Here is a 19,653-nt window from a genome sequence, read left to right as displayed (position 1 = left end):
AAAATAAAATCTAAATATGTAAAATGGAATGCATGTTCCTGACTAATAAGACACTATCAGAAACATACCAGTATTTCTCCAACATCTGTTTTGATTTGTGGAGCTTCACAACAACAATTTTCAAGGGTTTATTTTAGTTATGAGTACCAGTGTGTCTGTACGGGTGTGTGTGCAGGTGTGTGAAGGTTCCCACAGAGGCCGGAATCAGGAGTTAGCTTCCTGAAGCTGAAGCTAAAGGTGGTTGTGAGCAGTGTGACATGGGTGCTGGGAGCTAACCCTGGGGCCTCTACAAAAGCAACACCAGCTCTCAACTGCTGAGCCTGTCTCTCCAGCTCCAACAACACAGTTTTTAAGTTTTAAGGGAGAATATACTATGGGCATCACCAACACAATTTGGAAGTCAGTAAGCGTGAGATCTATAATAAAACTTACTGCAGAGACCATCAATGGAAATACAGGGCTGCCTAGGAGTGTGGCAGAGCTGAGAGGCTGGAAGCAGGCAGAAATAAACATGGAAAACGAAAGCCTGACAAAGTCTGTCAATGAAGAATAAAGTCCTCCTCAAACAGTGTTAGTGAACGGCAGTCGCCACTCAGCAGCAACGAAATTTAGATGCCTACGCCGTATAGGGTCAAGTTCTCAGAAAAATATTGTCAGCCTTAGAGGAATTTAGAATGCTCACACAGGAGATGGTGTAAACATTCTGATATTTTAGTCTTGGAAACAGCAGTATGTGTTAAAATTCAGAAAGTTTCAAAGAAAAAGCTAACATTTAAAGTGAAGGGAAAAGTTAACCAGTTTGGGAGACCCAAAACAAAAACTATGTCAATTAAAAGATAAACAGCCAGAGAGCCAGAGAGGTGGCTCAGTAGTTAGGAGGATTGGCTGCTTTTCCAGAGGAACCCAAGTTCAGTTTCAAGTGTGTAATTCCAGTTCCGGGTATCTGATGCCTTCTTCTGGTGCCTTATGGGTACTGCATGCATGTGATACTCACACATAAAGGCAAAACACCTTACACATAAATAAAAATTAAAAGATAAACACCTAAGTAAAAAAGTGAGCATATCTTTGAATGGCTAAGTGTTAATATTTCTGAACTCTAGAGGCTGGTAGCAATGGGAAAGATGGGAAAAGGATGTCAATGTGTAATGTACCAAGGAGGAAATGTAAATCATCCAACTGCCTACCGAAACAGATAATGAACATTGAAACAGCTACACAGAATTATTCATCACCAAAACTGACAAAAGTTTAAAAGCTGAACGAGATCCAGAGCAGAAGAGGGCATGGAAAATGAGAACTCTCACATACAGCTGACGGAATGATGAAGTCGCTCAGAGTTCGGAAAGCAATTACCCAAATGCACTGAACTGTGGTGTGTGCCCACCTAGACCTAGGCACTCTGCTCCGAGTCTCTCACCGTGCTGCTGAGACAAAGAGCAGGATTAGGACATGCTCTGTGTCTAAAAAAGGACTAAGGAACAGGTTGTGGTGGCACACAACTTTAGTCCCAGCACTGGCAGAGGCAGGCAGATTTCTGAGTTCAAGGGCAGCCTGGCTTACAGAGTGAGTTCCGGGGCTGCACAGAGAACCCTTGTATTAAAAACAAAAAAAGAAAAAAGAAAGAAAGAAAGGGATGAGGATGACTGGCCCCATCTAGAATTAAATATCTACCAATATTTGTGGGTTAGAAAGACATTTAAAACAACCCACTTGTCATTCCAAGGTATGGGAGAAGTTGGAGAAGATAGAGAAGGGGTGGATTTGATCAAAGTACATTTTATACATATATGAGAGTCTCAAATAAAAAAAAATTTAAAGATAATTTGTAAGAGAATATGATAAATTTACTGTTGTGAGGACGATCACTTGCTGGAAGGTGAAAAAGGAAGATGAAGACCTTACATCCAGGCTGACACTGGAGCTTATTTTAAGAAAATCGTTCTGAATGTTTAGAACTACACATACTATTTGTGAAGTAATTCCCTGAAACTGAGCATTTTTAAAAAGAGGTAGAATACAAGAATGGACAAAATGAAGCTTCATTTCTTACTGTGTTTCTCACTCTGTCTCAAAAAACAATAGTAAATGCAGCCTAGTGGTTCTAAGAGCGGCAGCGGTGCACACACCTGTCAGCAAGCAAGGTAACAAGGTGCACTGCTGCACGATTGTGTGAATATCAAGGACTGTTGGAGCAAAATAAAACCGAAAATGACAACCCGCAGCTCAGTAAGGAATAATTTTGTTGTCCAAGGCCAGCTCTCTCTTCGTGTGCTAAAGGAGAGACAACATACCTTGGAAAGTGGCCTTCCCTGGTGACAGTTGATCCCACCAACAAAGACCATGTTGGGCATCACAGGTCTGGGGAAATTCAACACAAAATCTGTGTGGAACAACCAAATGGCCACCTGGCTGAAGAGGTCATTCATAGTCACTGGGGTCTGGAGAATTTCAGAGGCAATTTCTGTAGCAGTTTTGAAAAAATAGGGACAAAATGCATGCTCCTTCACATAAGTGAGAAAGTTCCACACTCTCTCTGTGAAAGTCATGGTGTCTGTGAGTTTCGAGAGAATTCTGGGAACATAGGAAGGAGGGCTGGGGCACTGGGCACCCTCTTCAAGATAGTGACAAAATATTCCCCTGCTGGAGACCACGGACGGGAGTGAAAAGTACTTGGCCACAGTTAAGCCACACACATCGAAAGGATCCAGAAACACAGCATCAAAAGAACTCTGCTTCAAGTACTCCACCAACTTCTTGTCGTTAAACAAACTCCTACAGTGTGAGAACAATATTTCGAAGAAACCTTTGCCTGAGTTCTTTAGCAGAGAAAACATTCCTACTTCTTGAGTTTTCCATTGATTGTGAGCAAAAAACTTGAAATGGTGGTTCAAATCTTCCAGAGTGTAAGAAACGGAGTAAGTTTTCATTGTAATATTCAGGGATTTTCCCAGTTGCCAACTCACCTCTGGCACGACTACCACCACCTCATGCCCCCTGTGGATGAGTTTCTCCACAACCATCTGCATGGTAAACCAGTGGCTCCCATCCATGGGCACCACCAGCAGCCTGCCTGCCTGGGCAAAGCCAGAGGTCTGCAGCAGACACACACAGAGAAGAAAGGAGGTCATCAAAACTGCAGAAGCCATGAGAGAAGCACCGTCCAAGGCAATTCAGGGACTATGACTCTGAGCTCTTCTAATTTAGGGAGAGTAAGCCAGAAAGCCACCCTCTTGAGGAGGGCGTGTAAGAAAGCACACTCCCTGACAATGACTGACTTTTAAGAACAATAACAATCGAGCCATGATCGAGATACCTACTTGTTTGTTTTCCAGATAAGAAGGGCTTGTAATCTTTTCCTTGGGCAGAATCACACAACATGAGTTTAGAAATAGTTGTGAAGAAATGTACTTGACCCTGAGGAGTCCAAAGGGTTTTACAAAAGGAAGCAAGCTTCAAAGACCCTTACATTTCTAGAATTGATCTCAAAGGAAAACCTGGACACTTTGTTTAGGGCACGAGACTATGTTCCAAAAGGATTTGCTGCGTCTGCTTCCAAGGCCTAGGGGAAGGGTCCTTAGCCTAGTCCCACCCAGTCAGTGGTTAGAAACAACTCTGCCAGATGAGCAATGCTGCTTGTCTTGGTGCATGTGCAGTAGAATTCTTGTTCCACCCCTGAACTCCCTGGGAGCTGTGGATTGCTAAAATGAGATAGGCAACTATCTTATGGACCACTCCAGGGACTTGATGGCATGTGACTGCCACCTCTTTCACATTTCCCTTTCACATGTTCAATGCAGGGACAGTCACATATTCTAAAGAGAGGTTGGGACCTCTGCTGTGGGTTTCCCCAAAGGATCTATGTATTTTTGTCCCACATTCCCTTGAGCATTCCTTATAGTCAGGGCATGTGATTTCCTTATGTGTTCATCCTATTTGCACAGTACCCAACTATGGTTTGTTCAGAGAAGAACAAAAAGTGGGTGTTTTTTTTTTTTAGACTCAACCACATTATGCAAGTTTTCTATATACTTTCATGGTAACTAAATGACATATGTCAGGTAATACACTGAGGCACATTTAGCGAGGAATTTTATAGCCAGCCAGAGGCATGATCCTTGTTAGTACCACAACATGGTCCCCTTTTACCTTAAATGTCACTGTGAATAGATATTTACTGAGTCAACTATTTTTCTTGGTGACTGGAAAACGCTCAGGTGATCATCTTTGAAGATTAAAAATAGCCGGGCGGTGGTGGCGCACGCCTTTAATCCCAGCACTCGGGAGGCAGAGCCAGGCGGATCTCTGTGAGTTCGAGGCCAGCCTGGTCTCCAAAGCGAGTTCCAGGAAAGGTGCAAAGCTACACAGAGAAACCCTGTCTCAAAAAAAAAAAATAGCTAGGGTGCCATGCCTTTAATCACTGTACTAGGGAGACAGAGGCACAAGGCCAGGCTGGTGGACACAGTGAGTCCCAGGACAGCTGGAGCTACATGATAGACCCTGTCTCAACACAAAAGAAAGCAAAATGGCTAGGGTGATAATCTATATGACTTTTGTATGGGAAGATTCAGGCTCTACTCCTCCCCCAGAAAAATAAACTAACAACTCTCCAGGACCTCATTTTGAAACCTTAACAATTGAAAACAAGTCCAATAGGCACGAGTGGTTCACTGAACTTAATGAAATTCAAATAAGAAAGAAAGGACAATTGTCTTACTCAGGTCATGCCACCCAAGCCCTGTTCCCCAATCAGGGCAATGCTGATAAAGAGATCATTTACTCTGAGTACAGACCTACTGGCAGAGAAGCAAGTTGGCACTCATAATACAAAGTCCTTAGTGTTATTAGAGTTCCTAGGAGGACTGCCCCTAGAGATATCTCTGGGGGTTGGAAGTCACTAGGAGAAAGGGCATGATCATGCCACATAGGGTGAAAGAGAATGACAGAAAGGAAGTGAAGGTCTTAGTTACCTGTACATGGATCACCATGGCACCTTATCCCTGCCAGCTATAAAACCTGTCCAGAGATAACAGCTAAATCCCAGCCCATCTACAAAACCAGCCGGGTCACCTTCACAGGCATAGGAAGACATCCAAGTCACTTATTATACTTCTGTGTTTCTACTCCTCCTCAGAGTGTAGTCTGACTTCTCTGCATAGACAAGGAGAGGTCTCCCTGTCTACTTTAGAAGAGTGTGGAGGATGGCTATGATGGTTCTTCCTACTTGTCAACACGATCAGATCTCGAACCATCCAAGAACTAAGCTGCTGGCCGTAGTTGTGAGGGCTCTTCTTCATCAGGCTATTTGGAATGGGAAGATGCACCTTGAACATGGTGGCACCTTCCAGTGGCAGTCCAGGTAAAGGAGTCCTGGGGGGAAAGTTTTGCCTTTTGCCTTCTTGCCTTCGTGACCCTCTGAACAGTTTATTCTGTTGCTGCCAATGCCACTACATTCCTTTCCTGCTATCAGAACTCAGCTTCACCAGGCTTCCAACATGGACTGAAGACCAGTGGCTCACCAGGGAATGATCTTCTAGGACTTCAATGCCACCTGAAAACTTGTTAGGTACACAACCTCATGGGCTGAGCCTTAACCAAGTTCTCGGGCTCTCCAGTGTAAAGACAGCCATTATTAGATTACTGGGACTGTACTATGTAAGCCAATGTAATAAACCCCCATATATTTGTCCTATCAGTTCGGTTACCTAGTAGTAACTAGTCCTGCTCCACTCCAGAAGCATTATAAGGCATCTGTTCTATTCAGCTAAAACCCCTGATTAATGTTCCTGGGCAGACAGGAAATCTGTTGATCCTATAGATCTCAGAGACCCAAAGGGCATATTCATGCTTAATCAGGAAAGTCAATCAGAAGTTCCCTTCAGTCAAAAAGACACCAAATGGTCCTGCACAGGCAGAGAGACCCCCACTCCTCACACTTCATGGACGCATAGTAGATACACCTCAGGAGCTCAATGCCACTCAACTCAGGCAAAAATCTATACCACATCTCCTACTTGATGAAAAGGTTTTTTTTTTTTTCAATTACACATTTATAAGAAGGTAGCTTCTGGCCCCACATTTATTGAGCAGCAACTCTGCTGAACTCTTGAGTTGAGCCCTCAGCCATGCCCAAGATCTTAAACAATGGCATCGACCGGCCAAGGACTAGATCTTGAAAACAGATTAAACAGAAGTTGTGACAGTGCCTAGGCAGCAGTTCCACATGGTAGAACACCCCAGCCAGCACCATCTAACAGCAAAGCCTCCAGCAGCCCCACCCAGCATCATCATGGAAGCAGCATGCATCTTAGTCTACTAGGAAGTTCACAAGAAGCCCTTCTTGCTCAGGGAGTACAGTGGCCCTTCCAGAGTTACAGACTAGAATAAACAGCAAAGGTCTGTTGCTGCCAAAGAATATGTGTTGGGAGGAGTTCAAAGCAGCAGGTTTTTTTTTTTTCAGCACAAGGACATGGATACTATAAAAAATCAAAGACCTGTGACACACCTGAAGGAAACTAATAAAACTGTAATGGGAGCTCCGGAGAAATCGAGGTCCATGAGATGACAAGAATTCAGAACAGGAGTCATGAAAATGTTCAACAAGCTGTCAGAATAGAGGAGGCAACATTGAATGACAGCAGACAAAAGGCAGAAGGTAAGCAACAGACACCAGGAAGTCAGACGACAAGTACTTTACCGGCAGGTTTGCCCAAGCAGAGGATCAACAAACTGAAGTACGGAGCAGCTGAAGCTGTCTAGATACAGAGCAAGAGGGATGAGACATCTCTACAGGAACGGCAGGACTCTCCCAAGAGGCCAACCTGCCATATGACAGGAGTTGAAGAAAGAAAAAAAAAAAGGAAACATGTTCACCTGAACCAAATACACCAAGGCACACTCTGAAGATAGTGAGCAATCCTGAGAACAAGAAGAGGTATGTGGTGGTTTGAAGAAGAATAGCATCCATAGGCTCATATATTTGATTGCTTAGTCACCAGGGAGTAGAACTGTTCGAGAAGGACTAGGGGATGTGGCCTTGTTGAAGGAAGTATGTCACTGGGGGTGGTCTTTGAGGTTTTCAAAAGACCATGCTAGGTCCAGTCTCTGTCTGTCTGTCTGTCTGCCTGCCTATCTATCTACCTACTATCTATCTAACTATCTATCTATCTATCTATCTATCTATCTATCTATCTATTATCTGTGAATCAGGATGTAGCTCTCAACTACTTCTTCAGCACCATGTCTGCCACCCCTGCTGCCATGCTCCCCACCACGATGATGATGGACTAAACTCTGAAACTGTAAGTACTCAATTAAAAGCTTCCTTTTATAAGAGTTGCCTTCATCACGGTTCCTCTTCACAGCAATAGAGCAATGACTAAGACTGTGAAAACAAAACACACACAAAAGAGTATGAACACTACTCACTGTAAGCAGACTTCTCAGGACATTCCCCACAGCCCAAAAGAGAACGGAAAGATGTATTCAAGGTATTGGGAGGGGAGCATATTAGCCAAGAATATTTTATCTAGCAAATTATTTTTTTGTAAACGATTGAGAGAGCCAAGGTATGGTGGCACATGTCTATAACTCCAGTGATCAGTTTTAGCTCAACCTAGTCTGCACAATGATCTGGCCTGAAAAACAGTGAACAATGAAGAATAAAACTCACATAAACAAATGCTTGGGGAATTCACCACTAGACCTGATGATAGATGTTAATGTTATTTAACCTGAGAAGGCCACCAACTGATTATTGCACATCACAAACCCTAATGGTAAAGGTGAAATGTCTGCACTTACAACACTCTAGGCCTGTCAAGATGGAGTGTGCAGCAGATTTATTCCTCTTATCAGGGATAAACTATAAAGCTATGAATAATGTGTACCTAAAATAAGCTGGGAATTAAACACACCACAAAATACTCAAACTCAAATCTAAAACATAAAATGTAACAAGGGTAAAACTGGTCAAAGTTGAGAGCAGTAAATGGTCTGTGGAAGCCTTATTATCCAATTTCACAGCACACTACTGCATAAAAATGGCAAAGCAAAAGAGAGGCAGCAAGAAATTAGGAACAATGAAGGTATTGTCTCCAAAATTAGAAAGCAACTAGCAGAGCGGTAGTAGTTCTGTGCCTATCTAGAATTACTCTGGGGACCATGGAAGGCAGTGCCATCCCTGCACTTGTGGTCCTGGGAGCTATGAGAAAGCAGGCTGAGCGAGCCATGAGGAGCAAGCCTGTAAGCAGCATCCTTCCATGGCTTCTGCATCAGTTCCTGCCTCCAGGTTCCTGCCTCCAGGTTCCTGCCTCCAGGTTCCTGCCTCCAGGTTCCTGCCCTGGCTTCCTTGGTGATGTAAGCTGAAAGAAACTCTTTCCTCGACAAGTTGTTTTGGTCATCGTGTTTTATCATAGCAATAGAAACCTTAACTAAGACAGCATCTATATCACAAGACATGGAATTTTTCCCCCTAAGATCTCAAAAAGAATAAGAATGCTCATTCTTCCCCTTTCTGGCCAATATAATATTAGAAGCTGTTGCCAAATATGTTAGGTAAGAGAAATAAGCACAGCACCCCATAGAAATAAGAACTGAAACTGTCAGTGTTTGCTGATTTCATAATACAGAAGTCCCCACACATTCCACCACAAGAAAGAAAAACATGCTAGAACCAATGAATGAAGACAGTAATAATATAAGACACAAGGTCAGCCACTAAATATCAGTAGTGTCCTTCACACTAACTGCAAACTACACGAAAAAATAATTCAGAGAAAATTCCATTTATAGTAATTACACCCCCTCCCAAGAAGATACTTAGGAATAAATTTAATCAAAGAGATAAAGAGTCTACACCTTGAAAATTAAAAAAAAAAAACGCTGAAAAAAATCTTGAGGCTACAAATATGGAAACAAAAAAAGATAGCCTGTGCTTTCAATTATACGAATTGATATTGTTGCAGTGTCCATAGTACTCGAGTGATACACAGATTCAATGTGCTGCCTATAAATGCACCAAAGGCTTTCTTCATAGACACGGAACAGCAATCCATATATTTGTTTTAATTGCAAAAGAGCCCATTGGTCCTACGTAATCCTAGGCAACACAAACAAGAACAAAGATGGAAGCATTATACTAGGCAACTGTACTACAATGAGTTGTAATTTGGGGCAATTTATTCATTTTCATCATATGCAAAATAGGTGTCTTAATTTTGCTATCCTGCATGCAATTGCTTAGGATAACATTGAGAACACGGTTCTCGTCCAATACATGTTATGTTTTGTTATATCTAGTTTGCAAGTTCTCCATAAGAGAACAATTCACCTATCTGAATACAAGTGTTCATGGAAAGCTCCCAACATGAGGTTAAGCGTGACATCTACTCAGACCATTCTGAAGAGGCCTGGATGTGTGGTTATTCCCATTAACACCTTGGAGGTGGGAAACAGCTGTGTTAGACAAGGCACTGTCCATCTGACCAGGGCTACCAGGGATTCATTGCGGTATTGTAGACAGTTTTCTTGTGTTGGAATTTCATCTGGATTATCAGCAGGATGTTCTTAAAGCTTCTTACAGATATGCAAGTTTCAGATATGGGTGACATAGGGAATCAGTACTGGGTGGCTCTAGAAACCGTCTTCTCAAACTGTTAATGACCTTCAAACATACCTCAAGTCACCCTACTGACTCTGTCAGACCTAACTTAATCATCCACACACTGTGGGGACCCCACTGCTCCTTACTGACACTGAAAGCCCGTAGAAATAGAACTGAATTATGAATAAGCAATTAACAAATAATTCAGACTTCTGTCCACATGTCCATGCATCTTGTCTGGCAAGTCCCTTTGGATTCATCACAGGAATACCAAGTCTGGTGGCCCCAGAATCTAACTTAGAACACGAGCCTTCCTCGCTACGGAGCCTTCTGAGGACAAACCCTTAGGCACAGCCTCCTATGCCGACCATTTGCATTCATCCAGCAAGTGTGTTCTAAGTTCCAGGCAGGTTCTGGAGATGTGGCAGTATGAAGCCAACTGTGGTTCCTGCATGAGGGAGTTAAAAACGTGGGGAGTGTAGACACTGTGGGGGAGATAAGTGGATGAATTCATTAGCTATGATTGTGATACAAACGTTAAAATATGTCTCCAGACAACCATGTGATTTGAAGGGGTGGCCTTCTCAGGGGGTCATGGAAAGTTTCCCAAAGGTATATCATTAGAACCAGAATCAAATGATAAGTAGGTTTTGAAAAAAATGTTTGTGGGGGAAAGAGGATTTCAGAGAGGAAGCAGGAGTCAGAAAGACCCCAAGGAAAAGTGGACTGTGGTGGCTTGAGAGACTGGGAAATATTGTGGAATAATTTTTTTGTACACTGCGAAGATTTGCCACTGATTGGTTTAATAAAAAGCTGAACAGCCAATAGCTAGGCAGGATTTTGGGGGCAGAGAAGATGCTGGCAAGAAGAAGGGAGTTGCCAGCCAGATGCAGAGGAAACATGACATGTAGGAGATGAGGTAACAAGCTATGAGTCACGTGGCAGCACATAAATTAATAGAAATGGGTTAAGTTTTAAGAGATAGTTAGAAACAAGCCTAAGCTATCAGCTGAGTTTTTATAATTAATAATAAGTCTCCATGTCATGATTTGGGATCTAGCTGGTGGGACAGAAAAATCCTCTTACAGGGAAAAGGCAGCATGGCTGGGACACAGAGGTATAGTGATGAGCAGGAAAGACAGGCAGGATGTGAACAGAGCTTTGGCAACTACATCAAGGATGAGAGCTCAGAGGCTAAAACTTGTCCAGTTGATGCATGCCTGGTGTTCTGTGTCTTTGCTTCTTCAGGAATGCCAAGGAGGAAAAAACCACCTGGTGGTGTTTCTCATTACCAGATCAATCTCAGAATCACTGAAAGTGGAACACCTGCATCAGGGCATCTTCTAATGAAACTAAGACTGTCCCAAGTATACGGCACCTCCTATGACATGTGCTAGTACAATGTACACTCACTTCCAGTGTAGAGGAACAGGTTCCACACCACCATTCAAGAGCAATATGATAAACTACAATGAGACTGTTCTGCAAGATGCCAGCCCAGTTATTGCAAAACATTGCAGCACTTTTGCAAGTTTGAAAAATATTTTGAAGATTGAAAGATGGAATTCACTAGAAGGCAACAATATTGATTGTTACTGGAGCCAATGGGGAATTCCACATGGAGGAAAGAGACTGGACTCAACTCTTGAAGTATTTTTTTTTTTAAAGAAAAGAACCTTATCTATAATAAGAATTTTTCACCCTCAAAATCAACAAAACCTTAAAAGTTGGACAATATCCATAACAGAAGAAGACATGGAAAAATGAGAACTCTCATAAACACATGATCAAATGGTTTGGAAAGCAATTAGCTGCTGTGGATATCGCTATATGTAAATAAACTCTGATTGGCCAATAGCCAGACAGGAAGTATAGGCGGGACTAACAGAGAAGAGAATTGAGGGAATAGGAAGGGAGGAGAGAGACTGGCTGGAGCCGCTGCCAGGACAAGGAAGATGTAAGGTACCAGTAAGCCATGAGCCATGAGGCAAAGTAAAGATTAATAGAAATGGGCTAAATATAAGAGTAAGAGCTAGACAATGACAGGCCTACGCTAATGGCCAAGCAGTTTAAATAATGTAAGAGTTTGTGTGTTTATTTTATAAGTGGGCTCTGGGACTGGCGGGACTTGGTGGCGGGAGCTGGAGAAAAGTTCTCCAGCTACAATTAGCCACATGCACTAAAATGTGGTGTGTGCATACCCAGACTCAGTCACTCTGCTCCTGAGTCACTGTGCTGCTGAGGTAATAGCAGGATTAAGAAATGCTCTCTCTTTAAAGGACTGGAATAATTATTCCAGTCTGGAACTAAATATCTATCAATATTATTTGGTTAAAAAGAAAAAGACACATCTAAAACAACACACTGGTAGTATGAGGGGTTGGAGAGGGTGGAGTTGGGAGGGGTGGATTTGATCAAAATAAATTGTATGCATGTGTGAGATTACCAAACACAAAATAAAAAATATATTTTAAAAGAGAAGCTATAACATTTTCTACTGAAATGAAAAGGCAGCTATCAGTTACTAGAGAATGTATGAAAGTAAAGAACCTTATGTCCAGACTAATGCTAGCTTTTACTTTAATGAAATTGTTATAATTTATATTACTATACATATTATTTATAAGATAACTTCCCCCCCACAAACTGAGAAATACAAAACTTTTCATAGTGTTGTCAACAGGATAGGGCATGCGAACAGCAAAAGGAAACGTTTCATTTCTTAATTTTTTTTCACCATTTTCCCCAAAACAATACTAAAATGCATCTTGGCAATTATATGCTAGAGTATCAACCATACATGCACACATATCAAAAAGCACAGATTTATAAAATGCAATAATGCATCACCAAATGAATGGCACAAGAACAGGGAGAAACTTCAAACATGACAACTCACAGGTCAGTAAGGAAAGCTTTTATTAACAGTTTATGATCAGCTTATTCTTCATGTTCTGAAGGAGAGAGAACATACCTAAGCCAGTGTCTTTCCCTGGCAGCAGTTGATTCCTCCAACAAAGATCATGTTGGGCATCACAGATCTGGGATAGTCCAAAACAAAGTTTGTGTGTAACAACCAAATGGATGTGTGACTAAAGAGATTATACACTGTGATGGGTATTTGGAGAACTTTAGAGGCAAATTCTCTGGGTGTTTTGAGAATACAGGGGCAAAATAATTGATCCCCCAAGTGGATAAATTGGTTGAGCAGTCTTTCATTGAAAGTCATAACATCAAAGAAGCCAGAGGGAAGTCTAGGAATGTAAGGAACAAGAGTGGGGCACTGGGCACCTTCTCCAAGATAGTGGCAAAATACTACTCTGGTGAAGACCACAGATGGGAGTGAAAAGTACTTGGCAGCAGTTAAGTCACATACATAGAAAGGATCCAGAAACACAGCATCAAAAGAACGCTGCTTCAAGTACTCCCCTAGCTCTTGTCATTAAACAAACTCCTACAGTGTGAAAGCAACAATTTGAAAAAGCCAGTTGATGAACCCATTACTAGAGAAAACAGCCTTTGTTTCCAAGATCTCCATTGGGTATCAGCAAAAACCTTGAACTCTCTATCCAGATCCCCCAGAGTGTGAGAAGGATAGACACAAACACGGTCATAGGGTTGTTTTTATTTTAGATGTGTGGTTGTGCTGTTTACAAGCTCTTTATCAACAGCCCTGCATGACCACATATGTGTTTGTATGTGTCTAAGCATGGTGTGTGTGAATTAGTGTGTTGTGTGTGAGACTGAAGGTAGTGGTAGTGCTGTGTGTGTGTGTGTGTGTGTGTGTGTGTGTGTGTGTGTGTGTTACTAAGTATGTGGGATATGAAGGAGTGTGACATGTGTCCTGTTATATGACCCAACAAATCAACTTATTGCTGGTGAGATTACAGAACAAGAATGTATTTAAGAACAGTCAGCACAGTCTTATTCACAAAAATAAAAGTTGATAAACTAGTAAATATCACTAATGATCACTGAATATGAGGACAATCAGTGAAAATACTGTAATGTTATCTGCCATTGTCCATGGCATATTATAGCAGATGACAATTAAATAATTCAGATGTCAACCCATCAGACAAGTAATTCTCTGAGGGAGGAACCTGTTTCAAGCAAGGTTTACAGGGCCATTGACTGTGAAAACTGGTTCCTTCTGTCTGTCATTTTTGCACATTTCACATGTGCAAAAACAGCTGTGGAATCTCCCCATTACCGTGCATTTTCATATAATGTGTACTTGTAACCTCGTGATTACATCTCAACATAATGGGTACTTATTCTGTGGACTGTCTAAAGATAATTTCTTCTTAAGCTGTATAATTTTTATGAATGGAAATAATACTAGGACATTTTTCATAGCTCAGGTTCACATAGGAAAATAGTATTCTCAGGTACAAAGATAGGTTTTTACACAATTAGCTGATTTAAGACCTCAGAGAAAATTCAAAGTAGACTATTTGCTCCCTGCAAATAAACCAAAAAAGGACAGATTCCCAGGTGTCTTGTTTGAACCAACGTCAGGCATAAAGCAACTTTGGTGCCAGTTCCCAATTGCTCAACTCTGGCTGATAACATTAAAGACATAACTCCCTGCACAAAATGTCTCAGCATCTGACTCCTAGATGCACGAACTCCTAATCTAAGTTTTATGAGACAAGAGTAAAAGTTCAACCAACTAACTATTTGTGTTTTGGTCCTGGGGTGCTGTTAAGGCCACTGTCCCTCCAGAAACTCGGGAGCACTTGAGCACTACAGGCCTTCTGCCTGATCACCAGGGAGCTTGGCTGACAGTCATTCCCAGCCATGCTGGCTGCCTGGTCAGTCAGCATAACATTCCATGTCCTAGAGTAACCCTGTGATTTCACATGTGTTATCAGAATTTGGCTCTGCTTCTTATTATATTCGTAAAAAATACAATGTGACCCTCAAAATGTAACTCATATATTATCCAGGGCTTTCTATTGGGTATATTTATATATATCTATATAGATATATAAAACTATATAAAGACAAACTAGGTAAGAAAGAAATTTTCAAGATGGAGGAATAAAGAAAGTTAGCATAAAATGGGTGTGTTCTTTCCTTACCCCTCAAACAGAAAAGTTTAGTTCTCATTAATACCATAAATTATTTTGCATAACTTAGGTGTGGTCTTGGAGCAGGCACTCTAAAGACCATGGTAGTTACCAATAAAGGGAGATGTCAAATCTGTTAATTTTTGGATTTGACTGTGTCTAAGTTAATGGCAAGTGAAATACAAGGAAAAGAACTTCGTTTATCTTTATGACTTACAGATTATCCACTCTTCCAACACCTATTCAGTATAGTACTTGAAGTCTTAGCTAGAGCAATAATGCAACTGAACAAGATCAAGGGGATACCAATTGGAAAGGAAGACGTCAAATGGTCTTTATTTGCAGATGATATGATAGTATACATAAGTGACCCTAAAAATTCCACCAGGGAACACTTACAGCTGAATAACACATCCAGCAAAGGAGCTGGATACACAATCAACTCAGAAAATCATTAGTCCTCCTGTATACAAATGACAAACAGACTGAGAAAGAAATCAGTGGAACAGCCCCATTCACAATAGCCTCAACAATATAAAATGTCTTATGGGAAACTCCAACAAGGTAAGTGAAAGACTGCTATGATAAAAACGTCAAGTCTTTGAAGAAACAAATTGAAGAAGATAATAGAAGATGGAAAGATCTCACATGCTCATGGTTTTGTAGGATTAACACAGCAAAAATTACCATCTTACCAGAAGCAATCTACAAATGCAATGCAATCCCCATCAAAATAATAAAACACAATTCCTCACAGACCTTGAAAGGACAATTCACAACTTTATATGGAAACACAATTCCCACCAGAACTAAAAATCCTGAATAATAACAGAATGACAGGAAGTCTTACCATTCCTGATCTCAAGTTAAGATACAAAGATATAGTATGAAAAACAGCATGGTATTGGTATAAAAACAGACACTTTGGTCAGTAAAAACAAATGAAAGACCTGGACAAAAACCCACACATCTATGGAGATGTGTTTATGATAAAGATGCAGAAATACATACTGAAAAAATACAGAGCATCTTTAAAGGATGGTGCTGTCAAACTGGATGGCTGCATGTAGAAGAATGCAAATAGATTTATACCTATCACCCTGCATAAAGCTCAACTCCAAATGGATCAAAGACCTAAACATAAAACCAGATGCATCGAACCTGACAGAAGAGAAAATGGGGAATAGCCTAGAGCACATAGGCTCAAGAACAGACTTCCTGAACAGAACCCAGTGCAGTGCAGTGGAAACTTCCTGTAATATATGAAGGCAATCCTAAAGAAGTTTCCAAATAATAAGGGAGAGAGAACCTCTACTGGCGATACCTTGACACCAAATTAAGCTTCTTTTTTGGGAATGGTTCTCATCCAATTCAGTCATTGGTCAAAGGGGTCCCATGGAAATTCCCATACAACCCAGGCTGTTTCCAAGGGAATAGGTTGCTCTCCACAAATTAACAATAAGACCCCATTGCTGAAGACAACAACCACACAACTTATTGAACATGGAGAAGTTGATCTGGTGCCTATATCAAAACTTCACTCCATGTTCTAGTGTCTATGACATGGAAATATACTCTGCAGGTCACCAAAAGAGAACAGGAAACACCAACCCAACCACAAATCCTTTGACCTATAATCTGTCTTGACTGCAAAATACACTAAAGCAGGGCCCGGTGGTGGCGGCGCACACCTTTAATCCCATCACTCGGGAGGCAGCAGCAGGTGGATCTCTGTGAGTTCGAGGCCAGTCTATTCTACAGAGTGAGTTCCAGGACAGGCTCCAAAGCTACATAGAGAAACCCTGCCTCAAAAAAGCAAGCAAACAAGCAAACAAACAAAAACACTAGGGCAATGGAGGCAAAAACCTTGTGGAAGTAACCAACAGATGTCTGACTTTAATTAAGTCCTACTTAATGAGATGGAACCCATACTTGACACTGCCTGGGTGACCAAGAACCAGAGTCTATAAGTTCATACAGCTACGATAAAACCCACTACTCCTGTTCTTAAAAGAAAAAGTAACACCTAAATGACTCATAATGATATTCTGCTATACTCATGGATCAGTGCCTTAGTCAGCCATCATCAGAGATATTTTGCCAGGGACCTCATGCAACAGATGAGAGCAAGTACAGAGACACAAAGAAAGACATTACATAGAAAGACCTTGGAGCACACAGCTCTAAATGAGACGGCTCTGTCAAATCCCTCCCCTCAGAGCTCAGGTAACCCCGAGGAAGAGAGGCAGAAGGAGTTGGAGAGAAAGAAGGGATGGAGGACACCCCGAGAACAAGGTCCTCTAAAACAACTCAGCAATGCTCATGTCATATCAATGATTTTATAAAATTTGGAAAAACTGCATGTGCACTCCTATCGAGTGCAGCCGACAAATAATGAGGACTGCTTCATGGCTTGATGTGTTTGTTAAACATCTCCAAAAAACAATACAATGTAGCTTGAAGTTTTTTGTCTCTTTAAATCACATTTTAAAGTTAGCATACAGAGTATTCCGTGGCATTAATGCATTTTTCAGACATTTTGTCTTTTCTGTTCACCCACTCTTCTCTAGTCAGCCTTACTCTCCATATGTTCTCTTCCTACCTCTGAGTGCTCCCTTTTCTGTTTTCATGGGACATGTGTACCTTTACTGTCGCTTTTCCTCCTCAAGAAAGTTTTCTTTGTCCCCTCCCCTTTCTAATTTAATGGCCCCTGCCACACACACACACACACACACACACACACACACACACACACACACAAAGAAAGGCATATATAGATACTTAAATTCAGATTGCAGCTTGGAATGTATATGTAATTACGTCACAGGTGTACACAGACATATGAATAGGGCACCAATATAGAATTGTTTCCTAATTATGGAATTGCCACAAAATAATTCCCCAACCCAGGAAGAAATTCCATATGCAGTGATATAAACAATAAATTACAGCTCAGTAAAGAATTTCTTTTTTATTGTCCAAACCCAGGGCTCTGCTCTCTTCATGTGAAAAAAAAAAGGCATACCTTGGAAATTGGTTTTCTTTGTTGGCAGTTGATTCCACCAATGAAGACCATGTTGGGCATCACAGGTCTGGGGAACTCGAAGACAAAGTCTGAGCGTAACAACCAAATAGACACTTGGCTGAAGAGGTCATCCATAGTCACCGAAGTCTGGAGAACTTCAGAGGCAATGTCTGTAGCAGTTCTTAAAAAATAGGGGCAAAATACATGCTCTGCCATGTAGAAGAGATGATTCAACGCTCTTTCCTTGAAAGTCATGGTGTCTGTGAATTTCAAGAGAAGTCTGGGAACATAAGACAGCGGACTGGGGCACTGGGCACCTTCTTCAAGATAGTGGCATAATACACCTTTTGCAAAGACCACTGAAGGGAGCGACAAGTATTTGGCCACAGTTAAGCCACACACATCAAAAGGATCCAGAAACACAGCATCAAAAGAACTCTGCTTCAAGTACTTCACTAACTTCTTGTCATTAAATAAATCTCTACAATGTGAAATTAATAATTCAAAGAAATTGTTTGCTGATCCTGTCATTAAAGAAAGCAGCCTTTGTTCTGAAGTTTTCCATATAGTGTCAGAAAAATACTTGAACTCACGGTTCATATCTTCCAGAGTGTGAGAAGTTGAGTACGTCTTCACTGTCAAATTCAGGGATTTTCCCAGTTGCCAACTCACCTCTGGCACGACTACCACCACCTCGTGACCCCTGTGGATGAGTTTCTCCACAACCATCTGCATGGTGAACCAATGGCTCCCATCCATGGGCACCACCAGCAGCCTGTCTGCCTGGGCAAAGCCAGAGACCAGCAGCAGACACACACAGAGAGGAAGGAAGGCTGGGAGATCTCCAGGAGCCATGGGAGAAGTGGAGCCCAGGATAGTCCAGCTGCTGAGACTGAGCTCTTCTAATAGAGCTGGTTGAAACAGTACAGGTGAAAACCTACTGCAGTGGACCCATGTATTTATATGTTTGCAAGTGAAGTTAAATTCAGTGTTAATGATTTACTCAAAAGAGTAATAATTAAGGAAACTGTATTGGCTTCAAACCTAATCATTGCTTTTGAGATTAAAAAAAAGGTTTATGATCTTAGTTTCAGAAAGATCATGCCATCTATTGCAGAACCAGTTTTGAAATCATTATGAAACAATGTGTTTGTATGTTGAAATTCAGGAAAATTAAGAAGCTACTTATAAGGATCTTCTATATCATTCACAGACTCAACTGTATTTCATTAGAAGGAAAACTAAGAAAGATAGACAGCGAGTGTCACCAAGAAAGGGTAGAGAATGCTAGAGGTCACAGAAGAGCAAGTTTCTCCCTAAAGAGCACATTATATCAGAAAGGAGAGACATGGGTCAAACATTGCTCTGAGTCCATGAATCTGAGAGTTCAGGAGTCTTGATTGACAGACACTGAGCCTTGGGACTCTGCCCTGCTGTAGGACTCCAGTAAACCATTATTGCACAGCCACTGTCCCTGTCAAAATGAAAACATTCTGTGTGTTAGATCAGTTTCTGTTATATCAGAACCCTTTCTAAGACAGGATGACTTTCTTTCTGAGCCTGGCTTTTAGACAGACATCTAGAAAGAAGACAGAAGATGAAGAGCTAAACCTCTGAAAGTTTGTTGCCTCCAATGATGATGGTCAGATTAAATGACTCTATGAACAGTGGCCGGGGGCTCTGCTTTTCTAGGACCAGACAGATCAGAACTTAGGACTTCCACCTTTCACCACAGTTCTAGGAAGGAGCTGATGTTGGACTTAGTCCTGGTGTTGAGTAATGAGTCAGCCCATGACAGCGTATCCAGTGTATTTGTAAAGAAGTCTCTAATCACATATTGTTTCTGGCAAACAGTAGTCACAGGAACCATTTGACTTGGGTCTAAAATAGTGATGCTCTGAGCCTACTCTCCACCTACAGTGTAAGCACAGTGTTCCTTCCCACCCCAC

At 41.5% G+C, this 19,653-nt stretch overlaps 2 protein-coding genes and 1 pseudogene across 2 annotated transcripts; all 3 read right to left on the bottom strand.

The window, feature by feature from the left end:
• Positions 1-1,171: 1,171 nt before the first annotated feature.
• Positions 1,172-3,122, bottom strand: LOC131923609 (UDP-glucuronosyltransferase 1A8-like). The gene is made up of 2 exons (XM_059278730.1): positions 2,295-3,122; positions 1,172-1,183 (listed from the first exon to the last, which is right to left on the bottom strand). Exons 1-2 carry the CDS (start codon positions 3,051-3,053, stop codon positions 1,172-1,174), a joined length of 771 nt encoding a protein of 256 aa, XP_059134713.1. The 5' UTR covers positions 3,054-3,122.
• A 9,456-nt stretch (positions 3,123-12,578) lies between these two features.
• Positions 12,579-13,222, bottom strand: LOC131923608 (UDP-glucuronosyltransferase 1A8-like; annotated as a pseudogene).
• A 4,458-nt stretch (positions 13,223-17,680) lies between these two features.
• On the bottom strand, positions 17,681-18,562 carry LOC131923607 (UDP-glucuronosyltransferase 1A7-like). Its single transcript, XM_059278729.1, has one exon. It carries the CDS (start codon positions 18,557-18,559, stop codon positions 17,681-17,683), a length of 879 nt encoding a protein of 292 aa, XP_059134712.1. The 5' UTR covers positions 18,560-18,562.
• Positions 18,563-19,653: the final 1,091 nt, after the last annotated feature.

This window comes from Peromyscus eremicus, chromosome 13 (assembly GCF_949786415.1).
Source record: "Peromyscus eremicus chromosome 13, PerEre_H2_v1, whole genome shotgun sequence".
Classification (NCBI taxonomy): Eukaryota; Metazoa; Chordata; class Mammalia; order Rodentia; family Cricetidae; genus Peromyscus; species Peromyscus eremicus.
Note: the sequence above shows the minus strand (reverse complement) of the source record. Positions and strands in the feature narration are given on the sequence as shown.

Bases quoted from the DNA above. Each gene is read 5' to 3' on its own strand.
- LOC131923607 (XM_059278729.1), bottom strand. From the start codon at position 18,559: ATGGCTCCTGGAGATCTCCCAGCCTTCCTTCCTCTCTGTGTGTGTCTG.
- LOC131923609 (XM_059278730.1), bottom strand. From the start codon at position 3,053: ATGGATGGGAGCCACTGGTTTACCATGCAGATGGTTGTGGAGAAACTC.